At 43.2% G+C, this 17,500-nt stretch overlaps 3 protein-coding genes across 10 annotated transcripts in view; all 3 read right to left on the bottom strand.

Annotated features, from left to right (window-relative positions):
* Positions 1 to 17,500, bottom strand: part of LOC105893717 (SEC14-like protein 1) — a 436,978-nt gene that overhangs the window by 258,022 nt on the left and 161,456 nt on the right. The window lies entirely within an intron of this gene.
* On the bottom strand, positions 730 to 3,911 carry ndufa4b (NDUFA4 mitochondrial complex associated b). Its single transcript, XM_031561500.2, has 4 exons — positions 3,728 to 3,911; positions 2,050 to 2,138; positions 1,704 to 1,764; positions 730 to 987 (listed from the first exon to the last, which is right to left on the bottom strand). Exons 1-4 carry the CDS (start codon positions 3,770 to 3,772, stop codon positions 931 to 933), a joined length of 252 nt encoding a protein of 83 aa, XP_031417360.1. The 5' UTR covers positions 3,773 to 3,911; the 3' UTR covers positions 730 to 930.
* On the bottom strand, positions 4,158 to 17,010 carry LOC105902243 (protein FAM117A-like). 2 transcript variants are annotated; one of them, XM_042703285.1, is made up of 8 exons: positions 16,445 to 17,010; positions 15,431 to 15,573; positions 10,989 to 11,081; positions 10,261 to 10,374; positions 8,936 to 9,055; positions 8,070 to 8,265; positions 6,529 to 6,796; positions 4,158 to 6,063 (listed from the first exon to the last, which is right to left on the bottom strand). In XM_042703285.1, exons 1-8 carry the CDS (start codon positions 16,575 to 16,577, stop codon positions 5,799 to 5,801), a joined length of 1,332 nt encoding a protein of 443 aa, XP_042559219.1. In that variant the 5' UTR covers positions 16,578 to 17,010; the 3' UTR covers positions 4,158 to 5,798. The 2 variants fall into 2 exon arrangements, with proteins under 2 accessions (XP_042559219.1, XP_031417356.1); XM_031561496.2 differs by having other exon boundaries at positions 6,529 to 6,742.

The following is a 17,500-nucleotide window of genomic DNA, read 5'->3' as shown; positions in this document are numbered from 1 at the left end:
ATTCCTTTCCTGTTAGATTATGATGTCACTCAGTTGCTGGATGACCAGGATGTCACCGGAGTTTTCACAGCTTAGTGGATATCTTATTACTGCATAATTTGAAGCCAGGTAAACCAATCTGGTGAGGATTGTAGATAAATTATCAAAGATACTTCCGAAAACAAAGGCTACTAATGAAATCAGGGAATCTGAAATCATCTCAAATGGTATAATTTTCCTTCTCGTCCATTTTTGTTTTGCATACTTGTGAAATCTGTCATATAGAACTATGCCTAGCCCCATTAAACCCATTTTACAGTCATTACATGACCCCGTTGACCTTCAGTAGAAACCAACCCAAGGCCCTGATCACTGACACAAAGCACATGACACCAGGTGTGATTAAAATACTTTTTCTTTACATACATCGTTGATGTGCATTCATCTGCAAATAATTTACATTACATGATTAGGTTTAAGGTCACACACAGAGCACGAAAAAGCACACTAAGAGCTTTTGCAATTAGAACAGGTAGGAGGCTGTCTTATTTTATTCAGCAGGGGAAGACAACCAGAGAGAGAACAACGGATGCACATGGCCAAGAATGGTATCTGGTAATGTGCCAAAGGATGAGAGTGTGTGTGTATGTATGGGCCTCTTGTGTCTGTATGCGTGCATGTATGTGTGTGTGAGTGTATGCGTATGTGTAAGCCATTGACCGAGTGCATGTGTGTGTATGCGTTTGTGTAAGCTATTGACCGCGTGCATGTGTGTGTATGCGTATGTGTACGCTATTGGCCGAGTGCATGTGTGTGTATGATGTCTGTGATCTCCGAGGCACTTCTAGCAGAAATGATATTGACCAGCAGTATGATTTCAATGTGACTTTGATGAGAGACGCATCTGGCTCCTGTGCAGTAGGGGGCGCTGTCAGAGACTCCAGGGCCCGTTTAGAAGTCAGGCCGGTCCTTCTTCAGCTTGGAGTAGTCCATGTTCACTGCGAACATCTGTGAACACACACGTTCAACATCCACGATAAGCTTACAGGTCTTACTGAACATCCCTAGCGAGATAATCACCTTGATCTCCCACACAACGGTGCTCTTAATGTAATCCCATTTACTGTTGCAGCATTTAGTGCCGTGATTCAAAGTGCCCTCACAGTCAGTCAGTGCTATCTAATGTCCCTCACACTATTTCATCATGAATCTGCACTGTTAGCTCAGCCTATGGAGCACACAACCCCAATCACAGTGTTAAAGGATTAAACTAAACAGATACCTCAATTACACTTTTTTTCAGTGTTCAGATTCTGTGCCCCCATGCAGAGCCCTGAGAGTGAGAGTGTGTGTGTGTGTGTGTGTGTGTGTGAGAGACATGGGCATGCAATGAGAGAGAGTGAGAGTGTGTGTGTGTGTGAGAGTGTGTGTGTGTGTGTGTGTGTGTGTGTGTGTGTGTGTGAGACATGGGCACGCAATGAGAGAAAGTAAGAGTGTGTGTGTGTGTGTGTGACATGGGCATGCAATGAGAGAGAGTGAGAGAGTGTGTGTGTGTGTGTGTGTGTGTGTGTGAGAGACATGGGCATGCAATGAGAGAGAGTGAGAGAGTGTGTGTGTGTGTGTGTGTGTGAGAGACATGGGCATGCAATGAGAGAGAGTGTGTGTGTGTGTGTGTGTGTGTGTGTGTGTGTGTGTGTGAGACATGGACATGCAATGCCACTTACTTTGTACTGGTGGTTGGGGTCCACCTTGTTCCAGGGCTCAGGGTTCCCCGTACGGTCCCACCTGTGATGCAACAGCAGACAACAGCCTCCGTCAGCGTCTGATACTAAACTCAGCCTCCGTCAGGCACTGAGACCAAACTCAGAACACTACTGCTACAGTGCTGCGCTATCAGAGAAATGATCGTTAAATCAATTTAGACACAAATTAGACAGATCATTTAAACAGAAGCAAATACATCCATTTCCAAATTTTGGGGTTGTGTGTGTGTGTGTGTGTGTGTGTGTGTGTGTGTGTGTGTGTGTGTGTGTGTGTGTGAGTGTGTGTGTGGGAGTTATGATCACTTACGAGCACTCGGGGTTCTTGAGTGCCAGGCGGCCCAGGTAGAGCGCGGACATGGCTGCCCCTCCTCCAATGAATATGAAGAGAGGGATTAACTGAAGAGGGCGAGAGAAGAAATAGAGGGACACATTAAACCTGGGCAAACCTTGTCTAAACACACCTACCACAAGTATATTAAAATATCACGGCTGAACTGTATACGTAACCACTCCAATATGTATGCTAAAGTGAAGGTAATATACATCTCAGTTGAGAAGGATCCATGGCCTGTAGCCAAGGTAACGCTGTTGCTATTCTTAACAAGTCTGCCGCGGGGAAGAGATGACAGCATCTGCATCGTGTCAGGGAGAGAGCTGTGTCCCGTGCATCAGCAGAAGCTCCGACACGACGTGACTGGTACAAAGTACAATGTCCTGCTCAGTGACGGTATTTCAGTGTCAAGGTAGACGAATGGATCTACATTTATTTACCTGAAGAATTAAATGACCTGTTAAGTTTATTATTTCCCCTTATCATGACGAAAAAATATATTTATGACACAGCCTCTGGCGAAAGTTAGGCTATATCTCGCAGCCGGTGCGCCCTGTTTACGTTGCGTTATCTACTCTGCTATAAGGGACAGATCTGATTAAAGAAAATAGATCGCAAACTACTTCCTAAAACGACGCCCTCCTGCCAGCACAACCTCCATTTCGCCTCATCGTCCTTGGAACAGGCTGTTCTTTTTTTTTAATTCCATACTGTTATCTGAGCTATAGCTGCCTGCACGCCATGAATGTGGACGGTGCAGCGTGCTAGATTACTCTTGCCTCAGTGTAAACGTCATGGCATGTCTACGTGCATATATGACCTATATGTATGGCAACTAAGGCACCACACCGCCCCCCATGTGAACTGCATCCTATTTCTGTTATTGATTTAATGCCGCATTTCTCTCAACGCTGATCATAGGATGAAACACGATTGAAAAACTGAATATTAAGAAAATTCATAATCATTCAGTTTCACCAAGACCAAAGTCCATTTTCAGCATGACAAATATGTACATTGTAGCTGATGCCACAGACAAGTGCAAATAGGTTACATAGGCAGGGAATAATACATAAGTGTGCCAAAGTATCATACATTAGGTCTAGATATAGAGTAAGACTATATATTGTAATTGGTGCCATCCAATTAATGTGATTTTCGATTTTTTGACCGTGGCCTATCATAGCAGTCAGCCCTGGCAAGTAATCATTGAGACTGTGGACTATATCGTTCAGAAGCATTCATAAAAGGCATTTTCCACAGATAGTGTGCCATTCTGAACACATCCTACACCTTAATAAATAATAAGGCTACGGGCAATATCTCATCTTGGACGTCAAGGTCAAAAACTTTCTGCTTGCCAGGGTTCAACTTATTTGGAATGTGAGCACATATTATGACATTATGCCTTTCTGATCAAAAGCATGAGGCTCATCCAAGATGAGGACCAATCTGAAAACAGAAATTGCATAGATAACGTAGGCCATCTTGTATTCACAGATATAACCACTATGTCTTCCAAAAGGATGCGACCAACCCATGAGCCGATCACGGGAGGGGCGCGCATTCGGTACATTACCGGCACGTCTCAATGTCATTGCGGAATGACACCAAATCTACTACAACATCTTAATTGGATGGTTAGCCTACTTACTGCCGGGTGGTGTTTGAGTTGCTTCCATACAGTTGCCATCACCATTGCTGCGTCTCTGGTAATCCGTTCAGTACTAAAATAATACTGTATCGATTTAAGAGAATTAATTAGCGCTCCGCTGGAAAACGTGTGTCGTGAGCGGGTGTGCTTCTACTGAGACCGGGAAATGTGACAAGCGCGAAGCGCCAAGAGCTGCGACTGGTAACTCCGCCCATATTACCGAAGCCAACCAATGACAAGCCTTTTGCAGAGATACAAATACACTACCGGTCCAATTGTACTTCCCGTAGCCTACTTAAGCGTCCCAAGATTACGGTGAAGTTCATGCATGTTAACATACTCATGACAAAAATGACTAATACAATGTTGAGAGCGAGTGTGTGAAATACATAACTAATGATTAAAAGTAGTCAATGAAAGACAGCAAAAGGCTCATAAAAAGGTATTTATCTTGTCCAAAACGACACAAAACATTTGTTTGCAAGAACGGCAACACATTCAGTAAGTCCATCAAATAATTCCCAAGTAAATCATCCTTAAGTCATCTAAATACAAGTGTAATCTGATCAGTTATATCAAAGCATTCAAATAAGCAGGTGACAATTTCACCCAAAAATAAAAATAAAAAGCATGAATCTAAGTGCATGTGACATTAGCGCTTATACCAGTCGTTCTAACACAGCCTAACAGATCATAGCTTATGCAGACAGTACAACAATTATCTGTCTAAGTTTAGTTTTTTTTTTTTTTTTTGTGTAAATGTAAATTCAAGTAGAGTACAGGATTGAACTCAAAACATTCCCAACTAAAAAAAAGTGCATAACATCTCACAAAGACATCTATCTACCCTGTAGTAGAAAAGAAAAAGAAAATGCTCAACTCTCATCTTTGACATTGTAGAACAAAACAATCAGAAATACACTGTATGTCCAAAACATGAAATAAAAGACTACCCAGTAAGGTATACTTTTGGCATGTATAAGAAAAGGTTGACAACATCCCTTTCAAAATTAATAAATACCATATTTAAATAAAGAAGATTGTAATATGATATGGTCTTAAACCAAGATATTAGTTAAAAATATATATTTTGCACATCACTCAAAACTGAGGTTTCTTGTACCATTATAGCATAAACACTTATCATATGGCATTATGCCAGCACCTGTCCTGTCCTTTTGAATGCATGGCCAGTCTGCCAACTGTGAAGAACCAGCCTCTTTCCTCCTCGAGTTCTAATAAACCTGTTCTCTACAGAAACAGTTGTAAGAGAAACAAACTGAAAGGTCAATAGGTCGATAGGTCAATAGGTCATGGTTACAGTGGTGAACACAGTGGCGATGGGCTGAAGCATGATGTTGACCGTGTGAACGCACCAACGTCTTTCACTTGCGTCTGCATAGCTGCTGGCAGCACAGGTCAGGTTTTCCTTCTTTCGAAAAGACACGGTTCCTTCCAACCTCAAACACTTGCATCACGCGTCTTACAGCACTTTTTCCTTTTCTTTTTGGTGACAAAGCAATGCCCTATCATATGCAATGCTCAACACATCCTCACTGAAAATTGGTCCGTCTTCTATGATTTGCAAATTTCTTATGTATATATATATATATTTAGGTTTTTTAATTTTTATTCTTAAACATATTTATTATGGTTTTGGTGCTGTTAACACTGGCTTGAGAATCATGTCTAAGAGGAGACCAGTAATACGCTCTACAGCATTTCCATACACTCTTGGCAAAACTCAGTTTTCAAAACTCATTCATTCCTTTGGGCAGATGTTGAGTCACAGGCCAGCAGACACTGATCTATGGCTCTATGGTGAACAACCCTGTTCAGGGGGATACAGGAAGACTTTTTATATATATATATATATAAAAAAAAGAAAGAAAAAAAGAACGATAGAAAACCTTCAAGACACTGAAGGAAGGAGAGAGGGATCACAGTTCTCCCATCACCCTGAATTTTTCACAGTAAAACACACACATTCTCTCTCTCTCTCTCACACACACACACACACAAACACACACACACACACACACACACACACACACACACACACACACTAGCACTACCTCTTCTCCCGGTTGCTTATGCCCATCTCAGTCTCTCTCTTGGTAGTGGCAGAGTCAAGAGAGGGCGTTCCTGTGCCTGTCTGCCCCGCCCACTCAGAGCCAGGCGACACCGATAGGTTGCGAAACAGGAAGTCTATGGAGGGTAGGTGGGGCTTGTGCAGACTGACGGGGCAAAAGGTGGAGCCCCTCCGCGGTCTGAAGTTGACCTTATCTGGGTCAGGGCAAGAAGTAGGAACACGGACCTGCGTCATGACGGAACCCCTAGAAGGACAAACAGAGAGAGAGATGGAAAATAACATTTAAATTGAGATACAGATAATGGTGCCAATATGGGACAAGGAAATGTGTCCAATGTGTTAGCATGTTTGAGACAAAGAGAGAACTGGACAAATACATGAAATATAGATAACATTGATAATACACAGCACACTAATAATCACCAAAATATTGGCATGTAAAACTTATCCCTACTTGCATGTTCTAGAACACAGACAATGTTCCTTACTACTAGTGGAAAATCTGGTAATGTGTAATACCCTCTGTGGCCAATAGATGGACCTAGTCATTTCAACATTAGTTGAGTTAGAGATGAGTGAGTGAGTGAGTGAGTGAGTGAGTGAGTGAGTGAGTGAGTGAGTGAGTGAGTGAGTGTGTGAGTGTGTGAGTGTGTGTGTGTGTGTGTGTGAGTGAGTGAGTGGGTGAGTGTGTGTGTGTGTTCACACTCACAGTGCATCCTCACACACCGGCACCTTCTCGCAGCCTTCGGGCGGCTCCCTCTGGAAGCACACACTCTTGTTGGGGTGGGGGGAGGACACGAGCAAGGACAGGGCCCCGCCCCCCCCGCCCACCGAGGGACGAGCCGAGGGCCCGCCATCCACACACACCTCTGAGGGCCCGCCATCCACACACACCTCAGAGGGCCCGCCATCCACACACACCTCTGAGGGCCCGCCATCCACACACACCTCTGAGGGCCCGCCATCCACACACACCTCTGGAGCACGAGACAATTCAATCAGAAATGAAAATCACACGTGTAAACATTATACGCATCATAACATCACATTCACTGTTGCAGGAGAAGTTTTTAACATAAAAAAAAAAGGTATAAATTAAAAATTAAAGTTAGAACACAAATAAAGAGAACGGAAGTACTAGTAATTTAAAGCACAGGGGCTATAATGACACGTCATGCAATGGTCAAATATTGAGGAACACATAAGATGCAGTCTGCTATTCTAATCCAATAGACTTCAGTCAAATTCAGCAAATTGATCCTCATGGTCCTCTAGCTGACTGTTCAGTGTGCACTCGAGAAGTGCACACTCCAGAGTTCATAGTTCACAGTCCTTGCTCTGTATATGGGAAACAAACTCGCTCCGACCGCCCCATACACTTTTCCAGCCAATCAATACTTTGCTTCAGGAGCATGGAAGGGAAAGGGTAAGATCAAATATCATCAATCTTTCACCTGTCAATCAATACTTTGCTTCAGGAGCACGGAAGGGAAGAGCGTAAGATTAAATATCATCAATCTTTCACCTGTCAATCAATACTTTGCTTCAGGAGCACGGAAGGGAATAGCGTAAGATATAATATCATCAATCTATCACCAGAATCACAGACTGCACCTTTAAGCAAGGTGAACCCATACGATGAGAGGCTGTGACCACAGTGCTCGCTGAACACCAGCTCAGCTCTAGAAGCTGATCCTGATAGCTTAGCCCTTAGCCGCCAGCCAAACCGCTGCAGTATGGACACAGGACAGAGAAGTAGGGCTGAACGATTTGGGAAAATAATCTAATTGCGATTTTTTACCAAAATATTGCGATTGCGATTTAATATGCGATTTTTTTTTTTAATCCTCTTTTTTTTCCCCCAACAAAACGTAATGAATGATTTAAATATGACCAACACAATATAAGATACATTTAGTGTAAAATATTCTATCCCACATTTTACATTTTTATTTAACTGCTCATTACAGAAACAAGAACAACAAATCGGTGGCTTTGCCACTGTGCATTTAAGTAATTTAAAAAAAAGTAATTTTAAGTATAAACACTAGGCATGCACTTTTTAAACACTGTGTGCAAAATGTACCATCTTAAAAAAAAAAAAAAAAAAATTAAATTTTTTTTTTTTTTTTTTTTAGACCACGTTTTTTAATCGCGAACGTTGCGGTTAGAAAATCGCGTTCTATCATATCGCGATTAAATCGCAAATGCAATTAATCGTTCAGCCCTACAGAGAAGGGTACCACCCACCTCCATCAGGCTCCAGTAGATGGGGCATCGGGGACGGACCAGGCGAGCAGGAGGAGGAGGAGGAGAGGGACGAGGCGGGAGAGGAGGAAGGAGAGGAGGAGGAGGAGGAGGAAGAGAGGCCGCTTTGATGCTCACTGTAGCTGCTGCAGTTGCTGTACGGGGGGACTGGACCTCTACGTCCATTAGGGACCAGGAACTACACACACACACACACACACACACACACACACACACACACACACACACACACACACACACACACACACACACACACACACACACACACACACACACACACAGACAGTCAGTCACACAAAGATTGAGGATTGCGGTTTACATAGCATAGCCCAATTCACGAATCTATTGTTCAAAATAAAACTCGAAAATGCAAGTGAGAGTTTTACATCAGTCTGTAAGCGTGGGTGTGTGTGTGTGTGTGTGTGTGTGTGTGTTTTATATCAGTCTGTGCGTGTGTGAACGTGTGTTTTCTTACATCTGAGAGCTGAAGTAGTGTGTGTGTGTGTGTGTGTGTGTGTGTGTGTGTTCTCTTACATCTGGGAGTTGCAGTAGTGAGCGGTGAGTGTGTGCGCACGTGTACCCTCTTATATCTGGGAGCTGCAGTAGTGTGTGTGTGTGTGTGTGTGTGTGTGTGTGTGTGTGTGTGTGTTATCTTACATCTGGGAGCTGCAGTAGTGTGTGTGTGTGTGTGTGTGGGTGTGTCCTCTCACATCTGAGAGCTGCAGTAGTGTGTGTGTGTGTGTTATCTTACATCTGGGAGCTGCAGTAGTGGGTGGTGAGTGGTGAGAGTGGGTGAGAGTATGTGTGTGTGTGTGTGTGTGTGTGTGTGTGTGTGCGCGTTCTCTTACATCTGGGAGTTGCAGTAGTGTTTGGTGTTTAAAGATGGTCTCCAGCTCCTGGTCCAGTTTCTCCTCACTGTGTCTCAGTCGAGTGTGGAGGGCATTAAGAGGGATGGTCACAGGCTGGCTCTGAACACACAAACACACACACACACACACACACACAGAGACAGAGACAGAGACAGAGACAGAGACAGAGACAGAGACAGAGACAGAGACACAGACACAGACACACACACACACACACACACACACACACACACACCAGACAGACACAGAAACAGAGACAGAGACAGAGACAAAGACACACAAAGAGAGAAAGAGACAGACACAAACACAGTTACATGCTGATCTGAAGGACACAAAACCTATACAATAAACTATACAAAATATTGACGTGTACTAGTGTGCTATAGCCTGTATGTATGTGTGTGTACATGTGTGTTTTTACTAAGGACTGTAAAAAGCTTTTTGAAGTTTTCTTTTTTTTCCATTGGTGTTCAGATTTGGCATTGAGATGTCCTATTAAAAGTTTACCTGCATTCCTGCTATAAGAGTGAACTGTGTGTGTGTGTGTGTGTGTGTGTGTGTGTGTGTGTGTGTGCACGAGTGTGTTCATGATCACTTGATCACTCCAAATGATGTTCTTTACTGTAATCACTGCCTGACAAGAGTAAATCTAGATATAGTTATTAACCTTAGATAAATAAATAAATAAATAAATACAGTGTCTGTGTGTTCAGCTGACTGAAACTGGTATCTGAAAAAGGAGAAGCATTCTTCTCGCATTGCCACTCTTCCTGTTGCTTCACGCTGCAACTCTCTTCACTTCCTCTCGCATGTGTGTGTGTGTTCTCTCCCCTTACACTTCATAACCATCCACATCTTCTCTGCGGGTGTGTGTGTGTGTGTGTGTGTGTGTGAGTGTGTGCATGTGTGTGCCACAAGAGAGAATAAAAACAGGTGAACAGCCTTGCCTGACACAGCTCATAGAATTCGCTAAAGGAAACGCTGGGGGGTTTCCACTGTAGCAGTTTAAGAACCATAAAGAAAAGAGCTCCCTATGAAGCTAAAGTGTGTAGTGTTACACTGTAGTGTTGCGCTGAGCTATGCTACAGTGTGTAGTGTTACACTGTAGCGTTACGCAGAGCTAGGCTACACCATGTAGCGCTAAGCTGAGCTATGCTACACCGTGTAGTGTTACACTGAAGCGTTACGCTGAGCTAGGCTACACCGTAGCGTTACGCTGAGCTAGGCTACACCATGTTGCATTGCGCCGAGCTAGGCCACACAGAGATAGGGTACTCTGAGCTACGCTACACTGTGTTGAGTACCTGAGTGATCCAGGGTGAGGAGCCAGCCTGTGTGAGCGCGTGGGTCCTCCTCCTATCCAGGCTACCGCCCAGGACCACAGCATGCTGCTGCTGCTGCTGACGCTGTCGGGACACCTGGAACCCACACGAAAGGACAGACAATAAGACATCAAGATGGCAGGGGGCACACACACACACACACACACACACACACACACACACACACACACACACACACACACACACACAGACAGACAGACAGACAGAGAGAGAGAGAGGGAGAGAGAGAAAAAGCTGGGAAAGAAAAAACTAAGAAAGGAGGGCAAGAGAGAGAGAGATACATATAGAATGTCAAAATGTAGAACATCAGAACTATAAAAGTATACTGACACACTAAAACTGACATACTAAAAGTATACTGTGCATAGGCTTATGAAACACACACAGACACACACGATTACAAGTACTGGGTTATGTTAGATGGTAATTCCATGCAAATAACCATTCTCTCTTGCACCAATTACATTTTTTTTTAAGTGCATTTCGTCCATGTATGCACAAATGCCATTGTTTGAGGATGTCCTTCTCCCCCAAATGGTTACATGACGTGACCGAATCCATTTAGACATTACAGTTAGAGGCCAATGCGTCAGCATTCGTTATGGCCCTGACATGAATGTAATATTTGCATGGAAATGCCACAACTTGAGCAATGACAAGGACACTGCACAGTCTAAGAAGGGGGTCACCTCTCTGTGCGTCGCACTGCCCCATGATGCCGAGCGCTTATGGATGCCTCCTCCCGGGCTGCTCTGCTGGTCGTCCGCCCACGAGGCTGGAGTCTGGAGAGAGGACCAGAACCATGAGGGTTAGAACCAGAACCATTAGGATTAGAACCAGAACCATTAAGGTTATACTGGGTTAGAACCAGAACCATTAGGGTTACACTTAAACCAGAACCATTAAGGTTACACTGGGTTACAACCAGAACCATTAGGGTTACACTGGGTTACAACCAGAACCATTAGGATTAGAACCAGAACCATTAAGGTTACACTGGGTTACAACCAGAACCATTAGGATTAGAACCAGAACCATTAAGGTTACACTGGGTTACAACCAGAACCATTAGGGTTAGAACCAGAACCATTAAGGTTACAACCAGAACCATGAGGATTACACTTAAACCAGAACCATGAGGGTTACAACCAGAACCATTAAGGTTACACTGGGTTACAACCAGAACCATTAGGGTTAGAACCAGAACCATTAAGGTTACAACCAGAACCATGAGGATTACACTTAAACCAGAACCATTAGGGTTACACCGGGTTAAAACCAGAACCATGAGGGTTTAACTGATCACTCGACAGACCATACGGATCAGACAGACCCAACTAAATCATACTGTGCGCAGCTGAACCCATCGCAGATCATACGTATCAAACTCTTCCCAAGTTCTCAAAAATAACTTCTTACCAGACCGTACTAATCAAACTCTACACAGATCAACCTCATCACAAACCATGCCAACTCATCTCAAGACAAGACACGAGGGACTTACAGCTCATTCTCACCAGACTGTACAAAACGAACTGTAGTTTGATCACAGACCATACTAATCAAACTCTATACAACTCATCCCCAATCACAGACCATACTAATCAAACTCAAGACAGAGTCACAAGGGACTAATGGCTCGTTCTCACCAGACTGTACCAATCAAACTCTACACAGAACACTCCGCAGTGGCACTCAAACTAAATTCTACAAAGATCCAGGTAATCAAAGACCAAGTACCCACCAGCACTAACCATCACTATGTGGCATTATGAGTGACTGGACTCACAACATTCCCCTCATAAATGTTAAGTCTGGTTTATAGCCATTTATAAGCCATCTTGATCATACAGATCACACTGGTGATTCCCCCTAATCTCCACGGCTATGCACTATGCAGTTGGTACTGGGGCAAGAGTTTGAGTTTGATTGGCGAGGAGATGGGGAGGTCTCGAAACTAAAGTGGCAGAGCGTAGAATTTTTTTTTTTTAATCATGGCTGTGGTTTGCGTCGTCCTCATAAATGGTAAGTCTGGTTATTAGCCGTGTGTCACTTCACTAACTGCCCAGTGGGATCATGCTGTAGAAAGAAAGTGTCATATCATCAATAAAGAGGTTAGTCAGTATTTTCCTGTTAACATCTCAAATCTTCACCATCAACAAACAGTCATCCTTAACGGTCACTTAAATTGACAACATCAGGGAAAATAAGTCACACTTGCTTTGATAAAGGCCTTAGGTTGAAAAAGGAAGGAAGGACTGATCTGATGGCGTGACATGGTCAGCACTCGCACTCGCACTGACAGTCACACACACGCTTCCAGCTATTTAAAACTACAGCTGTGCAGTGGCTGCTGCAGCACCACACACACACACACACACACACACACACACACACACACACACTCATTCAGGTGCTGTCATGGCAAAAAGTGACCGGGTGCCAAAAAGAGCCCGGGTGATGTAATATTGGCTTTCGAACGACTCTTGAGTGACAGTTGCTATACCAACGTTAGCATTACGTCACCCGGGCTCTTTTTGGAAGTCAGACAACCTCAATAACGCAATTTACCCCAGAGCATCTCGCATTATACTTCGCTACCTGAGACCAGCTTGCCTGTATTTTACCTGCAATAAACCAAGCAAAACAACCATGTGCTTGATGTTTGACTGTGTTAGGAAAGTTGTTGACTCACAAGTTTGTCATAGTGTCAAAGTAAGTACATTTCAACCGGTTTCGCCGCTAGCATCTCGTTAGCGATTAGCAATTCCTCCGTTAGCTGGGGCACATTATTTTGCTTAGTGTTTAGCTAGCAAGCTAGTATGAACTCTCCCAAGTCTTTCTAAATAGGCCTATATCAACAAATAAATGGTAGATCTTAAATTATTTAAGATGTTAGCAAATTAACTGGCTGGCTTGCTAAAAAGGTAGATGAACAAGCACCGTATAGTATTTAAGATGTTATTAAATTAACTGGCTAGCTTGCTTAAAAGGTATATGAACAAGCACCGTACCGTATATTATTTAAGATGTTAGCAAATTAACTGGGTGGGTTGCTAAAAAGGTAGATAAACAAGCACCGTATATCAGTATATTTTCTCCTTTTTATAAAAACGAATTTCTACTCTAAACAATTTCAATTGAAATGCAAATGATGATGTAAACGGCTAAAATGGAACACTTTATTTACCGGGTAAAAATTTGTTTAGCCACAATATATAGCGATTCAAAAAGTAGTATTGACTGCAAATGTTGATGTACAGGATACCGGCAGGTGTAGCTAAAACAGAATACTTAATAGTTTTAGGCACAATAAGTGACTAACAAGTAGCTGATGGCTTTCGAACGACTCTTGAGACTGACCAAAAAGTGCCCGGGTTACGTAGTGTCCGGGTTACGTAATGCTAGTTGGTATAGCAACTGTCACTCAAGAGTCGTTCGAAAGCCAATATTACATAACCTGGGCTCTTTTTGGCACCCGGTCACTTTTTGCCATGACGGTGCCACTGGGTCAGATGAAGTAGCTCTGATTTCTCCATGCAGAGTTAAAGCAATGGTCTGCAGCAGTTTCCCACAGTTTTAGGTACGTTTCAGGGGCAACTAGTTTGGTCCTCATCTTCAAAGCCATCTTGATCATACAGATAAACACACTGGTGATTCCGACTTATCTCCACGGCTATGCACTATGCAGTTGGTACTGGGGCAAGAGTTTGAGTTTGATTGGCGAGGAGATGGTGAGGTCTCGAAACTAAAGTAGCAGAGTGTAGAAATAGGTGCGAAATAGCAGCGGAGAGTGATGGTGAGGTTTCTGAAGTAACAAGAGGGTGGAACGGGTAGAGGTTTTGTGGTTTGTTGATTCCAGCACACTAAGCTTACAGCGGGTGCCCTTACAACCAGGCCGGAGAGAGAGAGAGAGAGAAAAAAAAAAGCCATTTCAGCTGACTTTTTTTTTTTTTTTTTTTTTTTTTATCATGGCTGTGGTTTGCGTCATCCTCCACCCATCTCTTTCTCTCTCTCTCTCTCATCCAGTCGGTTTTGTCACACCCTTCTGTCTCAAAATCAACCTTTTTGCAAAAAAAATTTGAATTTAAATTTTCATGCAACTCTAAACTTGACCTCACATCTGTGCATGGGCATCGTCCAGCTTGCAGAACATTCATGCAAGCGAGTCCTGAAGAGTGTTTTGTAAGCGAGTCCTGAAGAGTGTTTTGTAAGCGAGTCCTGAAGAGTGTTTTGTAAGCGAGTCCTGAGGAGTGTTTTGTAAGCGAGTCCTGAAGAGTGTTTTGTAAGCGAGTCCTGAGGAGTGTTTTGTAAGCGAGTCCTGAAGAGTGTTTTGTAAGCGAGTCCTGAAGAGTGTTTTGTAAGCGAGTCCTGAAGAGTGTTTTGTAAGCGAGTCCTGAAGAGTGTTTTGTAAGCGAGTCCTGAAGAGTGTTTTGTAAGCGAGTCCTGAAGAGTGTTTTGTAAGCGAGTCCTGAAGAGTGTTTTGCAAATGTGAACGGCCCTGTGGGCACTGTAGTGCCTTTCCACAAAGCAGCAGGTCACACACAGTGTTGCAACTGCATGCTGTTTTGCATTACTAATGACGAACCCCACTACAAGACACTCAGACACATTCATCAGAACATTTGAGTGGTGCAACCATGCAAAACACCAAACAACTGGCCTCACTGCTCCTCCATCTACTGATGCCTGAAAGATGGGATTGAACCCGTGTGAAAAGTGAGCATTAGGGAGTTAAAGGTGGAGTCTGTGATTCTGGTGAAAGGTTATTGATATTAAAGTTCACCCTCCCTTCCGTGCTCCCAAAAGCAATGTGCTGATTGGCTGGAATGTGTTTCCCATGTACAGAGCCAGGCCTGAACCCTGGAGTTTTTTTTTAAATTTTTTTTTTTAGCACTGAACGAGCTGCTAGGGGACGGTGAGGAGAAAATCGTTTAATTTGGCAAAAAGTGTATTGTATTAGAATCTCAGACTTACCTTTAATACAAAAATGGAGCACAAGGCAGCTCTTGATGAGAACAAACAAAACATGAACCTTTATGTTTGAGCCCCTGGTCTCACTGTTCACAATAATAGGATCAACACAAGATAACCAAAGGCGTGTGTGTTTAACTCGTCACTGCGTTCTCACCTGGGTGGATTTGTCCTTCTTATAGTGTGCTCCATCCTTTGGCCAGTGTCCATGCAGATACGGACCCACAATGGAGTCCAATGACTGGCTGTGTGGAATCTGTCCATTCAGTGAGCACCACAGCGGTTTCTCATACACTGCAGCTAAGGTAATTGGAAAATATGCATTGTTAAATTTAGGACTACCATACACAGAAATGTGCGCAATAAATCATGTCTGTCATGCAGCTCTAGGCAAACTTTACCAAGGGTACTTTTCACGCACATGAGGGTGCAAGCATAAATAAATTATTACCAACAAATATTTGCATACACGACAACTGCATTGTTACACTCTCTTTCAGACAAGCCACTGGACCAATTTTGCACTGGGGTTTTTACCCACTATGAAACCACAACCACGTTAGCTAGCTGACGTGAGTTTGCCTGAAGCTGTTCGTGCAGTAACTTCTCTATCCTGAACTTGACCTTTTCCGCCGATACATTCTTGTTCACTTAAAGGTTTTTTTTTTTTTTTTTTTTTTTAACAGTTCATTTAAAGTTTAATGGCGCAAGGGTTATTTCACTTTCCGGTGTAGACAGGCAATATTTCACTAATTTACTCTCAAAACAAAAACAGTTAGCACAATGACATTGAGCTTTTGTCTGTAGACTGAGGGGTCACTTCACTGGTTCTGTTAAAACGGCGGGCAACATGTGGGTCATAACGATGCAATATTAAAAATGATCAGTCATGCAAAGAAACAATGCATTTGGAAATCCTTACATTACAGAAAAATGAAAGGAAATCGAACGACTTATCGCATTTAACGTTTGCTGACGTATCCTTTAAATAGCAAATCCCGTTGACATTTTAAGTGCAAAATGAGCCAAATGTAGGCTAATTTATAGGACAGCTAGGTCCATAGTACGGGGCACAATGACCTCTGTTTAAAGAAGAGCTAAAACAGAGACAGAGGGTTGCAACACTGGTCAATGTGCATGACTTGTTTTCAACCTGTAACTTTCACATTACCTGACTTGGCATCTCTCAGAGCCGGCTGAGGTTTGCTGCTGCTACTGTTGCTAAGCTGGAAGGGGACAGTCGCCTTCATCGGCTGCAGACCTGAGCTGCCCCGGGCGACCCCAACTCCGCCGCGGCTACACATCCCTCCCTCCCACGCATGGACCGACAGCCGCAGCAAACTGTTGCTTAGTGTCGCTAGCAAAGTAAAGTTTGGAGGACAGAACGCAACTTTCACAGACAACGCTGAACTCTACACAAAGTCAACTGACGTGCTCATTTCAGTCGTTTGTTTTCTCGGGTTAATTTAGTGCTTCCTTTTGAGTGCTAGCTCTGTTGCCAAGCTGCACCGCAGTTGCTACTCGAGTAGTTAGCAGGACTTGTTTTTCATGACTCCTGTAAAACTTTTTAGAGATCGATTAAACTAATTTGCTAAGTTTATACAAAGGTAATACTAAACAAAATACAATCTATAGCCTATGAGTTGGCCCTTTTTTTAAAACAGCTTCTATTGTTTTGCTATTTAAGTACGCGCTGTCTAAGCTGCTGTCTCTCCCGTAGGTGCACGCATCCAAGTGTTGAATGACCATCTGCACGCGATGAATAATCCAAAGTGGGTGGGGGTATCTGTGAGAGAAAGATTTGATTGGTAGTTGACAGCGTCCATGGTATCTTTATTGGACGAAGTACTATCAATCTGTTACTGTATGAGTCGATGAATTTACTATAGGAAACGTGACCTGCAGCGTTCATAATGCAACATGACGATGAAAGTCCAGTAGGTTTTGAAGTCACTTGCTTTTATTCATTCATTTATTCAATAGACCTATGAAACAAAATATTACGAGCTATTATTTTGTATATTTACCTTGTTATATGTGCCTGAGGTTCCCCTTAACTGAAGATTAGCGGTTGCCCTTGTTTCCTTTAACTGAAGATTAGCTGTTGCCCTTGTTTCCTTTAACTGAAGATTAGCTGTTGCCCTTGTTTCCTTTAACTGAAGATTAGCTGTTGCCCTTGTATCCCTGCAGAGCACTTCAGTGTTCTCATCACAGACATCACAAAATC

Source organism: Clupea harengus, chromosome 23 (assembly GCF_900700415.2).
Source record: "Clupea harengus chromosome 23, Ch_v2.0.2, whole genome shotgun sequence".
NCBI classification, from domain to species: Eukaryota; Metazoa; Chordata; class Actinopteri; order Clupeiformes; family Clupeidae; genus Clupea; species Clupea harengus.
Note: the sequence above shows the minus strand (reverse complement) of the source record. Positions and strands in the feature narration are given on the sequence as shown.

Coding starts and splice junctions, on each gene's coding strand:
- ndufa4b (XM_031561500.2), bottom strand. CDS start 3,772: ATGGTGATGGCAACTGTATGGAAGCAACTCAAACACCACCCGGCA. Junction 2,139..3,727: donor AACTCAAACACCACCCGGCA/GTAAGTAGGCTA, acceptor CGCCCTCTTCAG/TTAATCCCTCTCTTCATATT. Junction 1,765..2,049: donor CTCAAGAACCCCGAGTGCTC/GTAAGTGATCAT, acceptor GTTGCATCACAG/GTGGGACCGTACGGGGAACC.
- LOC105902243 (XM_042703285.1), bottom strand. CDS start 16,577: ATGTGTAGCCGCGGCGGAGTTGGGGTCGCCCGGGGCAGCTCAGGTCTG. Junction 11,082..15,430: donor AGAAGGACAAATCCACCCAG/GTGAGAACGCAG, acceptor TCCTCTCTCCAG/ACTCCAGCCTCGTGGGCGGA. Junction 10,375..10,988: donor GCAGTGCGACGCACAGAGAG/GTGACCCCCTTC, acceptor TGTGGGTTCCAG/GTGTCCCGACAGCGTCAGCA.